This window comes from Dermochelys coriacea, chromosome 2 (genome assembly GCF_009764565.3).
Source record: "Dermochelys coriacea isolate rDerCor1 chromosome 2, rDerCor1.pri.v4, whole genome shotgun sequence".
Lineage (NCBI taxonomy): Eukaryota > Metazoa > Chordata > Testudines > Dermochelyidae > Dermochelys > Dermochelys coriacea.
This window is the reverse complement of record NC_050069.1, coordinates 61,697,993-61,720,684: the sequence shown is the minus strand read 5'-3', so window position 1 is coordinate 61,720,684 and position 22,692 is coordinate 61,697,993. Positions and strand designations below refer to the sequence as shown.

At 39.6% G+C, this 22,692-nt stretch overlaps 1 protein-coding gene across 1 annotated transcript in view; it reads left to right on the top strand.

Annotated features, from left to right (window-relative positions):
• The first annotated feature begins 659 nt into the window (after nt 1–659).
• PREX2 (phosphatidylinositol-3,4,5-trisphosphate dependent Rac exchange factor 2) overlaps nt 660–22,692 on the top strand; it is a 305,019-nt gene continuing 282,986 nt past the window's right edge. Inside the window, 1 exon segment of the mRNA XM_038389170.2 lies at nt 660–1,500. Within this exon segment, the coding sequence (XP_038245098.1) occupies nt 1,360–1,500 (141 nt within the window). The 5' untranslated portion in view covers nt 660–1,359.

Sequence of the window (22,692 nt, the reverse complement as noted above, 5' to 3'; positions counted from 1 at the left end):
AAGGTGAGAGATGCTGTGTGGGTTTGTCTCTTCACCTTTTCTTCCCTTAGGCACGAAGAGGACTAGCATCTTGGGTGGAGGGCATGGGTAGGTCCAGAGGTTCCATTTCACTCCCTCTTGTTGGGACACTGGTTGGAAATATACCACCTCAATGGGGAACCTAAAAAGAGGGTCTCTGAATATTGTTTCCGGTTGCAAACCTTAAGCGCAGGTTGAAAGACCCAAACCTTTCATCTGTACCCGCAAAATTCGGCATGGGGGGAGGGGTGTTTCAGATTAAAGGTTTGAGTTTGACCCCTCTGTAAGTGAAGGTAATATTTGTTCACTAAGACATGCACTTGCATTTTAACACTCCACATCTACAGGATGGATGTGTTTGTGAAGGTTCCCGTCAGATTCCCGTAGTGTCTTCATTTATTATACGAATCTGAACTTCCAAGTGCAAAGAGCAATCCTCAGGACCTGGATAGATTTAATAGCTCCCTTAAAACAGGACAACTCCAACCAAACTATCGTGTATGTTTATAGGGTGCGTGGTTGTGTGTGTAATGTTGAATATAAAATATGAGTGGATACAACAAGATTACACACACAGAGACACAGGTCTTTGCCTGTACGCGGCAGAATATAAAACGTGTAGCTATAATATATATTATATACATATGTGTATAATGTGTGTGTTTATAATTCTATATGAAGAGGGGGATGCGTGGGCTGAAGAAACCACTTTCTGGCTGCTTATTACAAAGCACTAAACAACCGCCTGAATCCCAGCAGCCTAGCGAGCCAGGGACATTTTGAAGTGAATTCTTATCCTCTCGAGTTGGAGATCTCCAATTAGCCTCAGACTAAAGCGCACAGCGTGTGTGTGAAACAGGCAGTTGCTGGCACGCAATCTTTCCCAAGGTTGTGCTTCCTTTCCTTTTTCCTGAGATTTGGCGCAGGGGGAAGGGGTCGAAGTCACATGGACACAGAGCTTTTGATTAATGTCCAAGCTGCCTGAGCTGCTGAAGCCTTCCCACCTCGCAGAGCGCTGGGAGAGCCGGCAGCCAGTGACCACTCATTTCCTACAGGCTGGGCCCCCTTCCTTACTGGAAAAGGACACACGCATTTTTATTGCTTTGCTCCTCTGGCCCCTCACACCGCTTCTTGAGCAGTGGAAGAGTGAGCGTGTCTGGTTAACAGCCTGCCAGCCACGGAAGACCAGCCCCGCGCTATGTAACCGAGTGGGGTCTTTTGTTGTCCCGTCTGAACTTTTGCTAGAGGAAACACCGAGGCAGCGTTTCCCATTGGTGGCTGCAAACAGCAGAGGAGCTGGGAGAAGCAGGAGCTGGGAGCGAGGCTTCGCTTTGGGGAACAATGACAGAAGAAAGCAAAGGGGAAGGGAAAGGGGAAAGCGGGAAGGACCTGGAGAAACAGCTTCGCCTCAGGGTGTGCGTTTTGAACGAGCTTCTGAAGACGGAGCGGGACTATGTGGGCACGTTGGAGTTCCTGGTGTCGGTGAGTTAAGTTTCACGAAGCTGGGTTCATTGGTGGCTAATGGAACAAGTGACTTGTTGAACAGGAACAACACCCCCTTCCCGCCCTCACAGGTTTGCCAGGAGGGGGGACAACACCAAGGAATTGGGGCTGTCGCGTGTGGGGCAGAGGGCGAGAGACCCAAACAACCACGCTCGGAGGCAGAGCCGGGTGAAATAGCTTTCCCGAGTCAATCGGTTGATCGCAAGTAGCTGTTGTTTTGCTGTTGCTTTAAAGAGACTGAAGCGAAGTGGCTTGTAAATGGCTGGCCCTAGGTGCGCTTTTTCAGGGAATTTACCGCGAGACGAACAATTGATCTGGGACTGGCATCCAAGACTAGAGTGCAGTGAGATTCAGGTACACTTTGTTCAACGATCTTTTCAGTCTCCCTGCGGTGTTCAGACAGCAGCACGGTGCACTCCTTTTATTTACAATAACCCTGGAAACATAGTATGGGGGGGGGGGGTTCTGATCTACAGCAGCTGTTGAGTATTAAAGCCACATGTGGCATTCACCCCTTCCCCTACCCCCATATTCTCCAATTTAAACCAGCCTTTGTAATGTAGTGGTTGGATGGAGAGTTGAAGGAACGGTTGAATTGTTTTAAAAAGTGTATCTTAGAGTATGTTGTAGCAGTAAGTTTTAGCTTCTTTCTGTCTTAAAATCAGTGTTAACGACATGATTTGTTGTTAGGTTCAAATCAGGTAGTTGCAGAAACTTTTGCTTTCTGCTGAAGTTATCCTCTGATAGAGCCAAAGAAAGCACTATTTCCACTATGGAATGATAAGACAAACATCATAACATTTCTTCCCTTTCCCATTTGCACCCAGCATCAACAGCATTACTTTAAGGCCTCTTTGGGATAAACAGATCTCAAGTCATCTGCTTAGTTTTGCAGAGGGTCTTCCATAATAGCCCTGACATTCTTTTCTGTCCTCCCCCATCTCCTCTGAAGGGGCAATCTTTCAAACAGCAAACTTCCTGCTGCTTTTTTTTTTTTTTTTGAGATCTCTGAACTTTCTGCTTATTATCATGGCAAAGGAAAGTCTCAACTTGGCTATGACAAGGAGAATAAAAGCACAGACAGTGGAGTGAAATAAGATCTACAGAGTAGCCTTTTTGTCCATTTGTTTATGTAAAACTATCAGTGGGCCAATGCATTTTGCTTTTATATTTCAATATTAAAAAAAGAGAGAAAGCGGTAGTAAAACTGTACTATACTATGCCTCCATTTAGCAACCATGCTGTGCTTATTGGCACAAATATTGATTTTGAAGTGACTTTGTCCAAGGTTTGGTTTTCAGACCCATGTTTGATCTACCTCACAATAATTATAATGTTTACATTTTCACAAGTGACCAGTTATTCGGGATACTTAGTCTTTGGGTATCCAACTTGAGACTCCTTTATAGGGTTTTGGTTTTCAAAGCGTGGATTCGGTTCCTCCCCTGCCTGATGTGGAGCAAGGATTTGATGTTGGGTCTTCTCATTTCTAGGAGGGTGCCCTAACCACTGGACTATGGGGTATTCTGGGACAAGTTTATTACACTGAAACAGTTCCAGAATGTATAAATTATTAAATACCCTTTGGAGGAGGGGGACTGGAATCTGGGTCTCTATATACAGTGGAAGAGCTTCAAAAGAAGTGATTGAGAGACACCTTCCCCAAAATACCCCATAGCCTGGAGGTTAGAACACCCTCCTGAGAGGAGGGAGGTACAACTTCAAATTCCTGTTCCACATCAGGAAGAGGTGGGACTTGAACCCTGGCCAGTGTGTTAACCAATGGGCTAAAAATTATAAAGGGGACAGTACCGTCAATTCCTTCTGTATTTTTTGAAAGAAAGAGATTAGGTGCCTAATTCCAGGAGAGGGTTCATGACTGAGAATCCAATGAAGAATCCAATAGGTGCCTCCCTCTGACCCAAACTTAGGTGTTTAACTCCCTTTGAGGGGTAGGGGTTAGGCCACACCCCACTCATATGTATTTCTTATTGGTTATCTTAGGCAGCTCTCTGCTCAGCGTGCTGGCTTTTGTGGATCCCATTTTTCGGTGCCTGTCTAGGTATAGAGGTCTAAGGCATCTAACGTGGAGCTGTGGATTTCACTGGGTGGCACAAGCACAAGAACATTAGGCAATGGAAGGCTGAGCACTGTGACACTTAAGACTCTTTGTGGATCTGTCCCTCATGTTTTTAAAAATTTTACCACTTGAAATTGATAGGATCAGAAAATATTCATCACATTTTGAGATCAGGGCCTATTTTTGTGAGGCCCACAGAATGCAATGTATTATGCTATGTTTGGAGAGGCAACTAGCTACAATTACAAACATTACAACACGAGAGACTCTGGTGTATATGGCAAGCTAGTTTGACTAGACAAGATGGTGCAGAAATTCAAGTTGTTAAAAATGGTCATATTTTCAGATATGTTATATATAGGAAATAAATAAAACTAGCTTGGTAAATGGAAAAAAAGCCAAAATTAATAGGGAAAACTTGTGTGAAAAACCTCAATGAGGCTATTGTGATGAAGTGGGAACAAAGACATGAGAAATTACTTGATGGTGTCATTTTTTTCATTTTGAAAGTGAATGCAATGTTAGTGAAAGATTTGGGATTAACAACACTGAAGATTAGAGTCCTTTGTTTATCTATAGAACTTGTTCAGGTCTGGGTGGTTTCCATATACTACCCTGTCTATGGACTTCAATCAGGGATCCTAATTTAGGATAAGAGGGTAATTTGTTCTCCAGGCCCATTCAATCCTTGGAATTTTTGCTAAAACTGTCAAAAAGTTTATCCCTTGTGCAGATGTTTTTTATGCTATTTGCATGCCTTTTACGAACTACACTAAGGTTACTATCTCTCTTGTTATAGGCACTGTGGTGGTGCTCATCATTGTGGTATCTGACACTATTTCACACAGGCTACTGTGTGAGATCAAATATGAAGTCAGTACTAACTTTCAGTCACTATCAATCTGGGGTAGATTCTGAGAGGTAAAGGATTCCATACCAGCTGCCTGATAACATTTTTTTTGTTAAAAGAAAAGGAGTACCCGTGGCACCTTAGAGACTAACAAATTTATTAGAGCATAAGCTTTCGTGAGCTACAGCTCACTTCATCGGATGCATCCGATGAAGTGAGCTGTAGCTCACGAAAGCTTATGCTCTAATAAATTTGTTAGTCTCTAAGGTGCCACGGGTACTCCTTTTCTTTTTGCGAATACAGACTAACACGGCTGCTACTCTGAAACCTGCCATTTTTTTTGTTAACATTCATCACATATGGTTCTGAACAAGTTCTGTTAGTCTAACAATGTCAATATAATTCCAATACTGAAAATGAAATGAAAATATTAGATGTCTATGTGGTCATGATGGTGACTTTTTTTTACATTTTTGGCAAGCTGACCTATAAAATATTCAGGAAGGAATTTTCATGTGACCATTCTATGCCTTATTATCAAATGTGCCCTGTTAAGGAGTGATAACACAAGATGATTTGAGCAGCAATGTGATAACAAGGGGGAATGACTGGAATTCTGTACGTGTTATTATAAATCATAGTTCCTGACTCGGGAGGAATTGGTAAAAGAAACGAACAATAGATAACATGGGGTGGAGTTTGTGTGAGAAAATAACATAAATCATAATAGATTTATCAGCCCTAAAGTAAAATTCCTTCTAATATTAAAATTAGAAAGACTGAAGACATTGACACAAATGCTTCTTCAAGACCTACTGAAATAAATTGACTATGTACAATAAGTAGGGCCTTACCAAATTCACAGTCCATTTTGGTCAATTTTACGGTCATAGGATTTTAAAATTAGTCAATTTTACCATTTCAGATGTTTATATCTGAAGTTTCACAGTGTTGCAACCTTGGGGGTCCCAGCCCAAAAGGAGGTTGCAGAGGTTGCAAGGCTATTGTAGGGGGATTGTGAGATTGCCACCCTTACTTATACACTGCTGCTGGCAGGACGCTACCTTCAGAGTTGGGCAGCTAGAGAGCAGCGGCTGCTGGCTGGGTGCCCAGCTCTGAAGCCAGCATCACTGCCAGCAACAGCGCAGAAGTGAAGATTGCAGGGTATGGACGGTGGGTTACCATATGTCCTGGTTTTCATGGCAGCCTTCTGCCTGGGTCAGGGTTTGACAGCTGGGGTCCCAGCCTCCTGCTTGGGTTTGGGGCTGACAGCCACCCTCACTTCTGTGCTGCCTTCAGAGCTGGGCTCCCAGCCAGGAGCTGTGGAGCTTCCTGCAGCTGCGGAAGGTTCCTGGAGATGGGTCTGACCCGGCTCTGGGAGCAGCCGCCGCAGGGGAAGAGGAAGTCCCATCCCTCCCCAGCCCACGCTGGTACTAGCAGCTGGAGCCTGGTGCACGGTAAGAGCCCTTGGCTGGAGTGCTCCCAGTCCTTCCCCTCCCCTATAGTAGCCAGATTTCACTGCCTGTGATGTGATTTTCATGGCCCTGAATTTGAATTTACAGGGTCCTAACAATAAGGCACTGTAGTCTTAGTATGTATCTGAATTGTAAAATTCTGCTTGCCCACTCACTGAGAATATTTTGGTTAGATAAACAAAATACCTTTCTCCCCCAGTCATTCCTCATCTGTTATCATTGTCATGGTAAGGAAGGTCAAGAAGACTTTTTGTCTGTGTTGGTAAATTTGTATCACAGTTTTTCCAGGCTGGTGTGTATTTTATGTGAAATACAGCAGAGGTGTGTCAAGTTGGGTAAATACTTTCATTACTGAATTGGGCATTGCTGTCACATCTATATGTGATTTCTCCTATCAGCCTATTTTGGGTGTTTTTAGCCTACACTACAGAGATCAACCTTTGAGAGGACCAGATTATATTAAAATTATTCTTTCCTTTTTCTGAGTCTTCTGTGTGACAAACTGTAATAGCATGTCATATACAAATTCAGTTGCTACCTCACTAATAACTGGACATTTGGTCCCATTTCAGATAAGCGCTTGCATAACTTTAAGCATACTAGTGGTCTCATTGCCAGGAATAGGACTAGACATACACTTAAAGTTATGCATGTGCTTATGTATCTGACTGAAACATGGCCTTTATTGTTAGAGTATTTCATTCTAGCATTTGGAGTTTGAATTGGATGCCAATATTCATTTGTTGTTATAGGAAAGTTAAATTATGGTAACTAAAGAACACTAATAAATACAGCTAACATTACTGCAAATAATAAACGTTATCTAAGGCACTAAAGCATTTTTAAAGGACATCGTGTTTCTATCTCTAAAGAATACTTTGAATTACTTGATGTTTCTGAGTACTATGTCACTAGCCAATTGGCATTGAGAGTTCTCCTACACTTGAAAGTACAGCACTTTATTTTGTCAATCATGCCATTTCATACAGCTCAAAGAACATTAAAAAAAATCCTGATTTTTTCCAATGAAAGGGAAGACTGTATTTAAAATCTATAAACTACACTTTTCCATAAACCCCTGCCCTTCTGGGTGTGGGGTGAAGGGAAGATTAGTCACTTAATTCTGGAGGAAAAAAAATAGGAATGATATTTAAGATAATGTCATGGTGCTTTTTAATTTTAACTTTTGTGGCTTCATCAGTGTTAACATCGGTCATGAGATGACATTTTAGAACATACAATAGATACCTTTAATTGTCTTTGTTAATTTATATATGATACTCTATGTAAAACTAAAATTGCATCTTTTGTTTTAAATATGGAACAGCAAGCTAACTAGATCTAAACTGAATAGTTTTTTTTGGAATGACTTTTCAGGACCCATATTCACATGGGCCCCACACCGCTCCTTTTGGAGTCCAGCAGTGCTTCTCTACACGTTGGCCAGAGGAACAAGTTGAAAAATGCCAGGTATTCTCTCCCCTGAGGTTTAAGGCTCTGGGTGAAATCCTGGCCCCATTGGTGTCAATGGCAAAACTCCCATTGACTTCAGTGGGGCAGGATTTCACCCTCTGTGTTCCGAGCCATTACCAGCAATGAGGAGCTTGGAGGCTGCAATTAGATTCCCCAAACGGTAGTGCTACATGGTGCCATAAGCTTCCTGGGCCTCTCACACATGAGTTACTTCTGAAATACTCTTTTTTATAATTGTAGTTTGGTACAAACTTCTTAGGAAAAATATTACTCAATTACTATAATAATTAGTGACTTCATAATAGTATGTATAATTGTATTTATATTTTATAAAAGGTTTTTGAATGAATGGAAGGGAAGGATTTTGGCTGGCTGCATTTTTTGATAAGATTATGTGATTTCCTTTTCCTCTCCTCAGTTTAACTTCCCCCTCTTACCCCTCACAAATTCTATGGCTGCTACATCATAAAAAGTCTAAAGGAAGTGCAAACACAATTACCATAGAAAGTCAGCATCTTTTCCCATTCACTTCCAATTTCTGCTGTTTTTTAACTTGTCACTCATTACAAAGTGAGGAAAAACCTGAATGTGTTACTCTATTCTTAGTCAGGCAAAATTAAATATCAGCAGCACCACCTGTGGCCTTTATCAAGGTAAACGATAAGCTGTATTAAAAGTGGTTTATTTATTTCCCCATAAAGGAAAACAGTTGAGATATTTTACAAAGTTTATTGTCAAGAAAGGTGTTTCCTATCTCAACGAGTTAAGGACAAGGTTCATTCGAGGACTGACAATAATAAAAAGGCCAAAGCTTTTAAGGGGGCTGTCTATTAAGTAACTTATTTTGCTTTGAATACACCGGGTTATACTACACTGTACTCAGTACAGATGTCTCATATTTTAATTGGGTTTTCTCCTTGGTCTGTCTTTGCTGTAAACTAATATAAATGCATCTTTGTTGTAATCTGTTTTTGAATGAGCAGGACTGTTGCCCTTGAAAAATTCAAGCCTATCTTCTCTTCTGGAAAATGTTAATATGGGGGAGGAAATAAACTGACTGAACTTCTGGCCTGATAGAGAAAGGGAAATTGGGTTTGAAAGGCTCAGCCTCACAGAATTTGTCTTGGGTATAAGCTGAGCACTGAAAAAGATACAGAGCAAGAGGATAGGAATGGTTAACTCTATACAGTTGGCTTCTGGTGCCTTCTGCAATTATGGTGAAGTTTCTTGGCTCAGCTCTCTAAATTCTTACACTACACCTATCACCCTGGTTGTATCTGGGCATTTAGTTAGTTTGCTTGTGAAGAAGTTAGGACTGTATGCTAACTTTTTGTATTTACGCCTATGCATTTTTCCCTATCCGACCTCCAAAATGGCTAGGCAGATTCATAGGCTCAGTGTTGAACAAATATTCAAAAAATATTCAATATCCAGGATGAAACTCAAACATAAATATCGAGGTAATTCTTTCCTCTGTGATACACTGGCTCAACAAGTGGAACAACAGGTAGTACCTCGTACTTCTATAACAGTTTCCTTTCAAAGATCTCTGAATGTTTTACAGTCATTAATAAATTAAGCCTCAGCAACCTTGCACATGGGGAAGTTTAGGTTCATGGACAGAGAGATTGTGATTTTTGGGTCCCAGAGGTAGTAGAGCCAAAAATAGAACCTAGATATCTTGGTTTCCAGCCCTATGCTTTAACTAAAAGGTTATCTTTTTTTCTTATGTATATTTGATGCTAAAAGAATGTTTGCCTACTAAAAACATCTCTGAGAGATTGTGTAAGAATAATTTTTCAAAGCCAGTTTCATTCTGTAGAAATTGTATTGTACCACAATTCCTTGTAGGCTGTTTACAAGCCACGTTATCCATGATACATCATTGTAGTGGCAGAGCTAAGATTTTAGAGACTGCCACTGTTCCTGCAATGAAATAATTTGAGGTCATGACTAAACTCCTGCCTCCACTTTGTGCTCTTGGCAGCCTGGCTTCAATGCATTTTGTACGCCCATTTGCTTTGAAGTAGTTCCTGCCTCCAGCTGTCGTTGTCAGGTGTGTGGGTGAAGTTTGCTAGGAAACTAGCTCTGCAGGAGCACGGAGTAGAAGTACCATAGGATTTGTAGCAGTTCAGAGCAGAGGTGCAAGAATACTGCTGGAAGGTAAAAGTCAGTTAGCCTTGAAGAGAGCAGATGTGGAAATAGCAGAGAGAACAGGGGTTTTACTCTATACTTTTTTTTGAGGTACAAGAGTAGCTGGTGGAATGTCTTTCTGAAAATGGCCCATGATAAACCACCTGTTCTCTACTCTTTCCATGGAGGCACTTATTAAAATTTTAAAGTTGGCTTTGAGCAGAAGTACTCCCAGGTTTCCTCTGGATAGATTTTTTTCCTATATTTTAACTTTGAAATGAGTATTTTGCAATGCTCGTACTTGACGTTTACATGCTTCATATGTTTAAATGAAGTTTTGCCTTGTAATAATAGCTAAAGAACAAGGCCAACACCACATGCTCAACTAATTTATGTTAAATGCACTTTATATTTTATTCCTCCTAAAGATACTGATGGTATTGGACTGTTCAGACAGAATCATAATCAAAAATAAATCAGTAAACAAGAATTTACATTTGTATTTCCCATTTTTTTATCAGAAATAATCTTTGAGTTTTAAATATGAAAGTTGTATGCCTGAAACAAGAAGCAAAGTAGACTGTATATAACTTTTCTGGATAAAAATACCAGATAAGGAATTAATGTGCTTAGAAAATGCTAAACATATAAAGGTACAGTAACTACTGAATGATTCATTGGTTTGTATTCTTGTCCAATAAATAATCTAAATTTGACCTTATATTATTGTAATGAGCATAATAAGACTCAGAAAAATGGAATGTGAAAAATATTTTTTCTCACTTCAAACATTTTTAGGATTTTCTCCATTTCTTTTGTAAACCCAGGAAGCCATGTTTTACCTCTTAATTTAGTCCCCACTGTGACCTTCTCATTAACTAGGTACTAAAAATGCAAAGCTATTTCATTAAAATTAAATATTGTAAAATAAAATTTTTTGGACCCCATACAGTTGAGTAACAAAACTGGAATATTGCTTCGCTATATTATTTGGTCTATTTAAGATTTACCTTATCTAAGTAATGTAAACATACTGCTGATCAAATGGCTAGAAGAAGTGGCACAGTTCACATGCTTTATGACACTATTCTAGGGATCTGTAATTTCTGAGCATTGTAAAAAAGGGCAGTTATAAGGATAGTTACATCTGAGATTTTAATGTGGGAGAAAGCAACTGAAGCTCAATACTGTCAAAGTATCCTTTCATGAGAAGGTCATTACAATGAACCTCATGGGGTAGAAGGAAGGGTAATTGTGGCACTTCTGAAATGTTACTGGAATTGGTATAGTTATGTGTCTTGTCAGCTTGAATTGAATCGTAAAACATTTAATACTGTTTAGTTCCTGTTTACGCCATGTAAAAATATATTTTATAAGAATCATTTAAAGCATGAAGAAAATTGACATATGTTCCAGTTTTTCATAAGATGTCTCTGTAGAAATGGTCATCTTAACCAAATTTACAGCAATAGACACTTCTTTCCACTACAAGTAAAAATGCATTTTGGCCTTTTTCTCTTGCAGCTTCATAACACACACAGTTGAAAGCATAAATATTAATTTTTGGCATATCCAAATTTGTGGTTTTGAAATAAACTGAAAATTCAGGAAAATGTAATTTAAAATACTAGGGGACACCTGACTTTGTTTCCCTATAAGAAAAGGGAAATTAATTTTTTTTCTTTTAGCATACCTCCCAATTTGCCAAAGTTCAAGTGCATGTTGCAATGTATGACAGAGCCAAAATGAGGGTCACCACAGAATTACTCGTATAGGAAATTTAAACTGCTGTGGGATTCATTCTTTCTATAGCCTCAATTTCATGTTTCTTTATTTTTTTATGTAAACAACTTTCAAAAGTATAAGTGAGGAGATGCAAAATTTATGTGATGCATAGGTGATTTTGGGACTAAAATGAATGACTTTCTCCAAAATGAAGGACATTTGAGAGCCTCCACCCTTCACAGTTCTTAGGTAAAGTCTATTGAGACCCTTGATTAAGGATGTACATGTTTCCTTTTCCTCTACTCCTTGAGGTAGCAGAACGCAACGTAGGGGGAAGCTGTCCCTGAAATGTACAATGGTCGCAGATTACAATAGGGAATGTGTGTGAAGAGGCATTACCAAACAATATGCGGAAAAAGGGAGTTGAAAGAAGAGGTCTCAAAGGACTCACTGAAGTCAAGAGTGGGGAGAGAAAAAGGGGGAAAATAACAATTAGGAAGAATGTGAGAGGTGTGGAAGTATAGGAGAGCCTGTGGTGAATTAGGCAATATTTGCATGAAAAAAGAAGAGAAATATCTTCTACTTGGTGGGAAGACAACTGGAAGGAGGAAGACAAGCTGACTGGGTGAAGAAGGGTGGAATGGAAGAGGGAGCAATAATTATCAGCATTTCTGGCAACGAGGATGGGTATAAATGTAACTTTGCAGCCCAAAATCTACCTGATGAGATTTCCAGATCTTGTAGTAGATATGTTGATGGGACATGCATCCAGTGATTTTTAATGTGTTGAGTTGTGCAGATGTTGGTCCATAGCTGTATGTTGGAAGGTTGATGAAAATGTGGGTTCTGATTTGGTGAAAAAGTCTAGTTTTAGACCTCCTCTTATACAATCAATTTGTGGTATGTGAAAGTGTTGTTGTTTCTCTTTGTATAAGGATCTTATGTTCTCTTTTCTGGCTATTATACATTGAACTTGATAACCTCCATAATGCTTAGTTCTTGAGAATTATGTTAAAGGTGCAATATATAATCCTTCTTTTGGATAATAGCAAGTTTTTCAGTAAGGAAAAAATATCTTCTGAAATTAAAACATGTACTGACTTTTGTTAACATTTTGAAAATGAAATAGGTTGTAGAGTTGTCCATCATCATCATCATAATACAAGTGGAATTCACAAAGATTCAAGATAATATATTAAAAATCAGAATTAGAGGAAAACTCTCAAATACTCACAACTACTGTATCTAAGTCAGCTCTAGGCCCTAACTGTAAATATCTTTGGCAGTAAGATTTTGTTGAGTAACAGCAACAAATAGTGTGATACTATAGCTAAACAAAGAATGGATGTTGTAGAATTGATTGGAAATTTTTCAAATGTATTTCATATTCGGTCCTGGAACATTCTGTATTTGTGGTAGAGGTGCAGTAAAGTAGATGAATATGGTCCTGAAAACATAACCTTTTTCTTTTTTTCTTTTCTTTTTCTTTTCTTTTTCTTTTCCTTTCCTTTCCTTTCCTTTCAAAGATTCCTCAATATATGTATATCATCTCCTTTGAAACTGCATGAGATCCTGTTTATTAAGAATAATGCCTGGAAGTTGATAGTTATAGTCTGACTGTGTTAATTTCTTCCCATATACTGTAAGGCTGTACCCACAGGAAATAGGAAGATTTTTGTCTATATTTAGTATGTTCAGCTATTACAATAGTCAGACTGGCCTGGAACAGGAGGTAGGAAACTTTCCTGTTTTGTTGTTGTGCAGATACTGAAGATTTCTTGGGCTCCGAATGATAAGAAGATCATATTTTCTTCAAACATACTACAAAGTGCAGAGAGAGATTTTCTTTACTTTCATTGTGTTGAATTGCTGTGATCATTATTGAAAAAGCAAATCCCAGTAGGAAATGGATCACAGTTTCTTTCACTGTTCATATTTCCACACCATCTTAGCTGTCCTTGTTTCAGTACCTACAAGTAATATAATTTCAGTAGAGAAAGCAGAAACTTTCCTGTTTATTTAAAGTATACATAATACATAAATATCTTGTGAAGGTACTTACTGGATATGTGAATAGATGAAATAAAATTGTATCTTACTACTGTGGTTTGCCTGACTCTGTATTATAGGCAAAATCCTGACACCTTCAGAAGGTCTGGAAGAAAGGCTTCAGGGCAGCAGAATAGGAAGAGTTCTACTGCTTATAGAGGAGGAGAAGAAAGGCTGTGCCAGGGGATTCTGTTCCTGACGCAAAGTGTGGAACTATGCTTTCTGTGGCAGTGCTGTGTGTACACGAGACTTGGAGGAGGGGATGGAAGAAAGCCCGTGGATCTGTGCACTGGGAAATCTGCTGGTCAAATTTTTCCATAATGTAGGAGTGCCAGTTATGTGGATATTACTGCAGTAGTGGCTACAGAGAGACATCTCAGATTTTACATGGACTGGGGAAGGAAAATATTTGGTGCTGAGCACCCTTGCAAATAACCTATGTGTAAGGCCTATTCATTCGGATTTTGGTCCAATAGATTTATAAGGACTCTCCTGCCTGTCTCGTTCTGAGATAATGAAATATTCATGTGAGCTGTTTGAACAGCACTAAATACCACAAACCACAGGTTTGAGCAATCTTTGTATAGCCCTCATAGCAAATGAAAGCATGTATACCTGAAAGACTGAAGGAGAGGATTTACAAATATATTGCCAGACATCAGCAAATCTTACTGTATTTTGAATGAGTAAAAACAAAAGTTTGCTTCTCACAGTAACAGTGGTGCAGTCGGACTAGTCAGACATTTCATTCTATAGGCTGGATGAAGAAACTTTCCTTAATTTGCTAAATTCACAGTTCATGTTTAAAGAAATCAGTAAAAATTCTAGTTTTATGTTTTTAGCAGTTTATATTTGTAGTCTGTTGTAGAATTTTGTATTAACGTTCAAATCAACAATAGGTTCACTTGTTACTTATCCAGTTTCTCTTAAGTTCTGGCAAATCAGGACATGTGCTTTCTAGTAAATCATATGCTTTCTAAATCCCTCTACAGAAAACGTCAGTGCAAGTGATTGTTGAGAATTTAGACACATATAAGTCAGGAAATTCAATTCTCTTTTTCATCTCCATTGTACTAGTAAAGATTTTGAAGTTTGCTTTAGATCTGCAACAATGAATTACCTTTATCTAATGATAGATGGTCTTATTTCCTTGATAGTCCTATTCAATTGTGTAAATGACATATTGCAACAGTTATCACTCACACTGTTATCTGAATTTACCTCAAATTTCTCTTAAATTTAGAAAAAAATGTACTTACCTAAGTGCATGGCGTCTGTTGTCAGATGGTGACACTAAATGACAAATGCTGTATTATGAGTAATAAAGTTCTTTGTGTAAAATCCTGGCCCCATTGAAATCAATGGGAGTTTTATCATTGACTTCAGTGGGGCCAGAATTCTACACATTTTCTGTGATGGTAAAAGGGAATTTGAAAACAATAAGAGATACCGGAATTATTACATTAATAGAATTTAATCTGTATTATATCATTTTTCAAAATGAAAATATTAGTGAATTTGCACATTTGTAAATTTTTCTTAGAACAAAATTTAAATAGGTTGGATTTTCCCCAAATACTTATTACAGTATGGAAAATTAAAAATCTAAAATTACAACTTGCAATACTACTTAATATACTGTACATTGGTATAACATTTTGATATTTTACTCTTTAGAGAAAATGAAACTTTTAAGCTATTCTTAAGAAATCAAATTTGATCTCTCTAAGTACAGCACATTTACATAAATTTGAAAACTATATGGAAGAGTTTTGACTCCTGATTGCCAATTTTTTTTTTAAATGGAGCACTGAACATTAAAAAAAAGTGACATGGAGTATCAAATTAAAGTCATATGGTTTTGAAGTTAGTGGTTTGTTTATGTGGTTCTAAGATCAGAAGAATTTGGATATATAAAAAGATTAAAGAGCTTTTCAACAACTGAGTAAACTTAAAATACAAACCAAATTTTCATCATGGCCCTTTTAGTGGTTGATGCTTTTTGTGGATACTCCTGCTTTACACAAATTGTAAAGTGTTTTCCCTACTGTCCCTGTCTTGTTTCTCAGACATAAACTGGTGCTTTGGAATTCATTTGAGGTCACCATTTACTATTTACAGCTAACCTTTTCATTCCCCCCTTGCCCTAAGTAGATCAGCATTTCTCACTACTGTACTGCATTCTGCTTGGGGCCTCCCCCAGTCCAGAACATGGACTGCTCCACTTCCTGAATCATAGAATCATAGAATATCAGGGTTGGAAGGGACCCCAGAAGGTCATCTAGTCCAACCCCCTGCTCAAAGCAGGACCAAGTCCCAGTTAAATCATCCCAGCCAGGGCTTTGTCAAGCCTGACCTTAAAAACCTCTAAGGAAGGAGATTCTACCACCTCCCTAGGTAACGCATTCCAGTGTTTCACCACCCTCTTAGTGAAAAAGTTTTTCCTAATATCCAATCTAAACCTCCCCCATTGCAACTTGAGACCATTACTCCTCGTTCTGTCATCTGCTACCATTGAGAACAGTCTAGAGCCATCCTCTTTGAAACCCCCTTTCAGGTAGTTGAAAGCAGCTATCAAATCCCCCCTCATTCTTCTCTTCTGCAGACTAAACAATCCCAGCTCCCTCAGCCTCTCCTCATAAGTCATGTGCTCTAGACCCCTAATCATTTTCGTTGCCCTTCGTTGTACTCTTTCCAATTTATCCACATCCTTCCTGTAGTGTGGGGCCCAAAACTGGACACAGTACTCCAGATGAGGCCTCACCAGTGTCGAATAGAGGGGAACGATCACGTCCCTCGATCTGCTCGCTATGACCCTACTTATACATCCCAAAAATCAGGTAGCTTCACCCACAAAGGATGCATCTTTGCATTCAGCCCTTTCCTTCACAGAACACACTGCTTTTTCTTTTAAAATATTTCTCTCTTCCCTACCTCTAGGGACCTATGATGTTCCACTTACAGCAGGATTTCAAAGCTGGCAGTCGTAATGGTTCTTCAGAAGTTGTGAAGCAGGTGGTACAGTTCTAGCAGTGCAGACCTCACTACACCTCTTGCTGACTGGAGCCTTCTCCTGAGAGGGTGTGGTCTCTTCAATGGCACTCATCTTGTGTAGTCACCACATATTATTACTACTACTACTACTACTAAAAATAATAATTAATATTGATATTATAGTATGGTCTAAAAGCTCCCATTGTACTGGGAAATGTACAAACGTGAAAAGAGACAGTTCCTGCCTGGAAGGGATTACACTAGTCAGGTAGCTCAACCTCCATAGGATGAGGCAGGCCTTAGGTGGAGACTTGCCGGAAGATAAAGCCTGAAAAAGAGATTGATGGCTCTCCTCACTGAATTCAACTTTTAAAGAGGCCTACTGAGTTGCTCAGACCAGGGTGAGGAGGCAATAGGATATACTTTCCTACTCTGCATGAGATTTCAGTTAATTGAACTGGATGCAGCTTCCTTCTCCTCCATCCATCTTCAGAGGTAACTGACAGGTTCTTGAGTTCCACAGCTGGTAGTGTTATTCAAAAAGTTATTTTATTTCCAGCTTTGACCTCAGCTTGATTAGATGGAGTCCACTTCTGAGAGCACAGGCACTGTCTTAGTTCTTCAAAACAGGGAGAATACTCACTTATAGGGAAAAAGAAAAGGAGTACTTGTGGCACCTTGGAGACTAACAGATTTATTTGAGCATAAGCTTTTGTGAGCTACAGCTCACTTCATCGGATGCATTCAGTGGAAAATACAATGGGGAGATTTATATACACTGAGAACATGAAACAATGGATTTTGCCATACACACTGTAAGGAGAGTGATCAGGTAAGGTGAGCTATTACCAGCAGGAGAGCGGATGGGGGGGAAAAACCTTTTGTAGTGATAATCAAGGTGGGCCATTTCCAGCAGTTAACAAGAACATCTGAGGAACGGGGTGGGGGAGGGGGAGGAATAAACATGGGGAAATAGATTTACTTTGTGTAATGACCCATTCACTCCCAGTCTTTATTCAAGCCTAAGTTAATTGTATCCAGTTTGCAAATTAATTCCAATTCAGCAGTCTCTCGTTGGAGTCTGTTTTTGAAGCTTTTTTGTTGAAGAATTGCCACTTTTAGGTCTGTAATTCAGTGACCAAAGAGATTGAGGTGTTCTCCAATTGGTTTTTGAATGTTATAATTCTTGACGTCTGATTTGTGTCCATTTTATTCTTTTACGTAGAGATAATGCCGATCACGTCACGGCAAACCTGGTGGCTGAACTCTGTGACTTTGTCCTTACCCATAACTATTTCACATTTGGGGACAATGTATACCTTCAAATCAGCGGCACTGCTATGGGTACCCGCATGGCCCCACAGTATGCCAACATTTTTATGGCTGACTTAGAACAATGCTTCCTCAGTTCTCGTCCCCTAATGCCCCTCCTCTACTTGCGCTACATTGATGACATCTTCATCATCTGGACCCATGGAAAAGAAGCCCTTGAGGAATTCCACCAGGATTTCAACAATTTCCATCCCACCTTCAACCTCAGCCTGGACCAGTCCACACAAGAGATCCACTTCCTGGACATTACGGTGCTAATAAGCGATGGTCACATAAACACTACCCTATACTGGAAACCTACTAACGGCTATGCCTACTTACATGCTTCCAGCTTTCATTCAGACCACACCACACGATCCATTGTCTACAGCCAAGCTCTACAATACAACCACATTTGCTCCAACCCCTCAGACAGAGACAAACACCTACAAGATCTCTATCAAGCGTTCTTACAACTACAGTATCCACCTGCTGAAGTGAAGAAACAGATTGACAGAGCCAGAAGAGTACCCAGAAGTTACCTACTTCAGGACAGGCCCAACAAAGAAAATAACAGACCGCCACTAGCCATCACCTTCGGCCCCCAACTAAAACCTCTCCTATGCATCATCAAGGATCTACAACCTATCCTGAAGGACAACCCATCACTGTAACAGATCTTGGGAGACAGGCCAGTCCTTGCTTACAGACAGCCCCCCAATCTGAAGCAAATACTCACCAGCAACCGCACACCACACAACAGAACCACTGACCCAGGAACCTATCCTTTCAACAAAGCCAGTTGCCAACTCTGTCCACATATCTATTCAGGGGACACCATCATAGGGCCTAAACACATCAGCCACACTATCAGAGGCTCGTTCACCTGCACATCTACCAATGTGATATATGCCATCATGTGCCAGCAATGCCCCTCTGCCATGTACATTGGCCAAACTGGACAGTCTCTACGTAAAAGAATGAATGGACACAAATCAGACGTCAAGAATTATAACATTCAAAAACCAGTCGGAGAACACTTCAGTCTCTTTGGTCACTCTATTACAGACCTAAAAGTGGAAATTCTTCAACAAAAAAAACTTCAAAAACAGACTCCAACGAGAGACTGCTGAATTGGAATTAATTTGCAAACTGGATACAATTAATTTAGGCTTGAATAAAGACTGGGAGTGGATGTGTCATTACACAAAGTAAAACTATTTCCCCCTGTACTGTTCTTGTCAACTGCTGGAAATGGCCCACCTTGATTATCACAACAAAAGGTGTTCCTCCCCCCCCCCCGCTCTCCTGCTAGTAATAGCTCACCTAACCTGATCACTCTCGTTACAGTGTGTATGATAAAACCCATTGTTTCATGTTCTCTGTGTATGTATATAAATCTCCCCACTGTATTTTCCACTGAATGCATCCGATGAAGTGAGCTGTAGCTCACAAAAGCTTATGCTCAAATAAATTTGTTAGTCTCTTAGGTGCCACAAGTACTCCTTTTCTTTTTGCGGATACAGACTAACACGGCTGCTACTCAGAAACTTATAGGGAACTTATTCTCTCCCCGTCCCAAGAACAGGCCAGGCAGTTTGTACAGCGAACTTGATGCTTTTGTGAAGGCTATGTCCATGGTCCTGGAGTGCCCATGATCAGAATGCCCCAAGGAAAAAAAAAATTAAGAGAAAAAGAGGCTGTATTCTTCCCTCGCCATGAGAATGCTGAAGAAATAATTCGGGAATAAGGATAAGCAAGATGCCAAACCACCGGCCCTTCTTTAAGTGATGCATAGATTATTTAGACTTTCCCAAGTATTCATATGTGAGGTGGGGTTCCTTTTTTTGTAGTGGTTCTTCAGTCACTTCTATGTTGAAAATGTCCAGACTCCAGGAGTGGGGTCTGTCTGTCTGTCTCTCTCTGTCTCTCTGTCTCTTCCTCTCTGAAGGAAGTTAGCAGTAACTTTTGCAAGAATCACAACATGGCCTTCACCTATATCTTAGTCATTTTGGCCATAATGCTTTGTTTAAAAGATTAAGAATATGGCTGCATGCTCATATAGTCTCTGATATTTCTATTACTACTATTTGGATCTAGTGACCATGTTATTGGTGCTTCTTATCACACTAAATGAAGAATTCTGTGACAGCACATGTAGCATGCTAAATTCCTAGCTCAGCAGGGCTTTCCTTCATTGGGGAAAAACTGGCTAACAAGGCTGTGAACCAAGGCTTGAAGAATCTGTCTGATGAAAAGAACTCTCTCCGTGTGAATAAAATTCCTTTTGAAGTAGGACAGAGGAGGCTTTCATAGCAAGTTGCTGTTTCTGTTTAGAGTTTCATAAGTTCCCCCACCCAAAACTCTAGGAACATGAACAAGTCAGCAGACTTATCAAAGCAGACAAAAGAAATTTCTGATGCCAAAAGCTGTACTCTTCTCTTCCTTCTCCTTCCATGGGAGGCAGGCATGGGCACTTCAGACATCAATGAGGGAGGTTGCAGATACTGATGAATGCTGTCTGTGACCTTCTGAGGCTATTTTGTGGTGTGTGAAGCAACAGCAAATGGACACAGGTGCGGACTCTTTCCCTTTTTTTGCATACCCCAGGAAGCTCAAGTAATGGCAAAGTGCCTGCTTTGCCTCCCCAAATCTCAATGGTTCCAGAGCTGGAGTGTTTCTTGTGAGTTGACTTGCTGCTATTTTTAATATCCAAGAAAGCTGGAGGTGGCTCAACATAGATATTCATCTTAGAAAGAGACACCTAAAGGGGGATATGATAAAGGTCTATAAAATCATGGGTGGTATTGAGAAAGTGAATAAAGAAGAGTTATTTATCCCTTCACATAACGCAGGAACCAAGAATCACCAATGATATTAATAGGCAGCAGGTTTAAAACAAACATAAGGAGTATTTCTTCACCAACCACACAGTCAACCTGTGGAACTCATTGCCAGAGGATGTTGTGATGGCCAAAAGTATAACTGGGTTCAAAAACAAATTAGATAAATTTACAGAGGATAGGTCTATCAATAGCTATTAGCCAAGACGGTCAGGGATGCAACCCCACACTCTGGGTGTCCTTAAACCTCTGACTACCAGAAGTCTGGGACTGGATGACGGGATGGATCACTCAAAATTGCTTGTCTGTTTATTCCTTCTGAAGCATCTAGCACTGGCCACTGTCAACTTACAGGATATTGGGCTAGATCAATGGTTTTCATCTTATGGTCCGCAGACCCCTACGAGGTCTAAAATTTACAAAAGGGTCTGCACCTCCATGTGAAATTTTTTAGGGGTCTGCAAAATGAAAAGAAGTTGAAAACCAGTGGGCTAGATGAACCAGTGTGGCTGTTCTTATGTTCTTAACAATAAGCAGTTCAAAGTGTTTATGTCACAGGACTAAGAGCTCTGGGTTCTGTTCCTGTCAATGTTACAGACTACTTGTGTGACCGTGGGCAATTTATTTAACTTTTCTCTCTGTTTCTTGATCTGCTAAATGGAGATAACAGATTGTAAGTGTCCTGTGAGATTTAAGTTATTAATGACTTGAAAGTGCTTTGAGCTTCTTAGATCAAACAGCAGAATATTATCATTTATGGGATAAATTAAACTGTCAGTGCTCAATAAATAATAATAATAAAAGGGAGTGAGTTGTGTCTTATGAAAGTGCAGATTACTGGAACTTGACAGAAAATTGTCTGGCTGACATTCATATACAGTATGATTAGCCCAGTGGGCAGTTAGCTCACAAAGGCAGAGTGATTGGAGTACTCTAGACAGACTCCAAATAGGGGGGAAATATAACATTTATATGGGCAAAAGTACTAGATGCTAGACTTAGATGTTACCTTTGGCTGGGGAGACTGCAAAAGTATTGTGGGTGTCAGGTATGTATGATTTTGAGAACAACTGAGGCTGTTAATAGCAGCCAATAGGGAAACTACTTGAGTCAAAATGAACCCTGTCATCTTATGTGTTATTGAGGCATTATGAATGAACTGGTATCCAGATGTGATGGTGTGAGACCATAGCCCACCTCTCTTAATACAGAATTACCAAGGGAGTCCAATGTACAGTAATATTTTATTGTTCTTAATTAACAGAGGATATAGTTTCTTTCTGAAACAGGTAAGCAGAAATATGTGAAGACTTATCTATCAGATGGAAGAATGAGGTACCTAGTGAAACACAATTTTTGTTTAAGGCTGCAGGAAGTGTTTAATTAAAACAAGGTATTGACTAAATTTCATATAATTTATAAATCATTTCTGCTGTATATTGCTGTCTGTGTTAATGCTCTATAGCACCGACATGTGACAATGGCTTTCTTTGTTGATCTGTATTTTCCATTGCCAGCCCCCAAGCAGTCCTGGGATCATACAATGCATCCATCCCTATGGCTTTCTCATTTACCTCTATATCTTTTAAATGGGATAGGACAAAGTTTTCTAAATAGGCTGTCCAGTAATAACAGATTGAAGCTTTCACCTACAGTTTATTCCAAGGACTTCCAAGAGAAATCTTACCAATATATAATGCTGCCTAAGACCACAGACTCTTTGATCTTCCACCCATTGTCATATGTTCTTTAGGTGCAGAATGTTCCATTGTTTCTGATTTTGTGCTGCACCCTTCTCTTACTTTATTTATCAATGGTAACAAAAGGAGCATAGGCAAGTACACTATGCTGGAGAAGGAATAGCTGCACATTGAATATTTCGGTTACAATATTAAAGTCCTGGACCAAGGCTACATAGGAGCAGTGGAAGGTTACATCTGGCATATATGTTGAACTTTGGAAATAGCTGTGTGAGTTACTGTTCAAATGCAAGATAACTTTTTGGGTTAGTGAAAAATATTAATTAACTATAAACTTGCCACACCTAGATGTAGATCTACCCCAAATTATTTTGGCTTCCAAAGTTTAAAAGCCAACAGAAATAGAATAGAACCCTGTTTATACATAAAATGTCCTGTATACAAAAAAATTGAAGGTTGCAAAGTCTGGGACGGAGTATGCTTGGTTAGCCTATGAGGATAGCGAATATTCAGACTGGTTGGCACAAAGGAGCTGTAT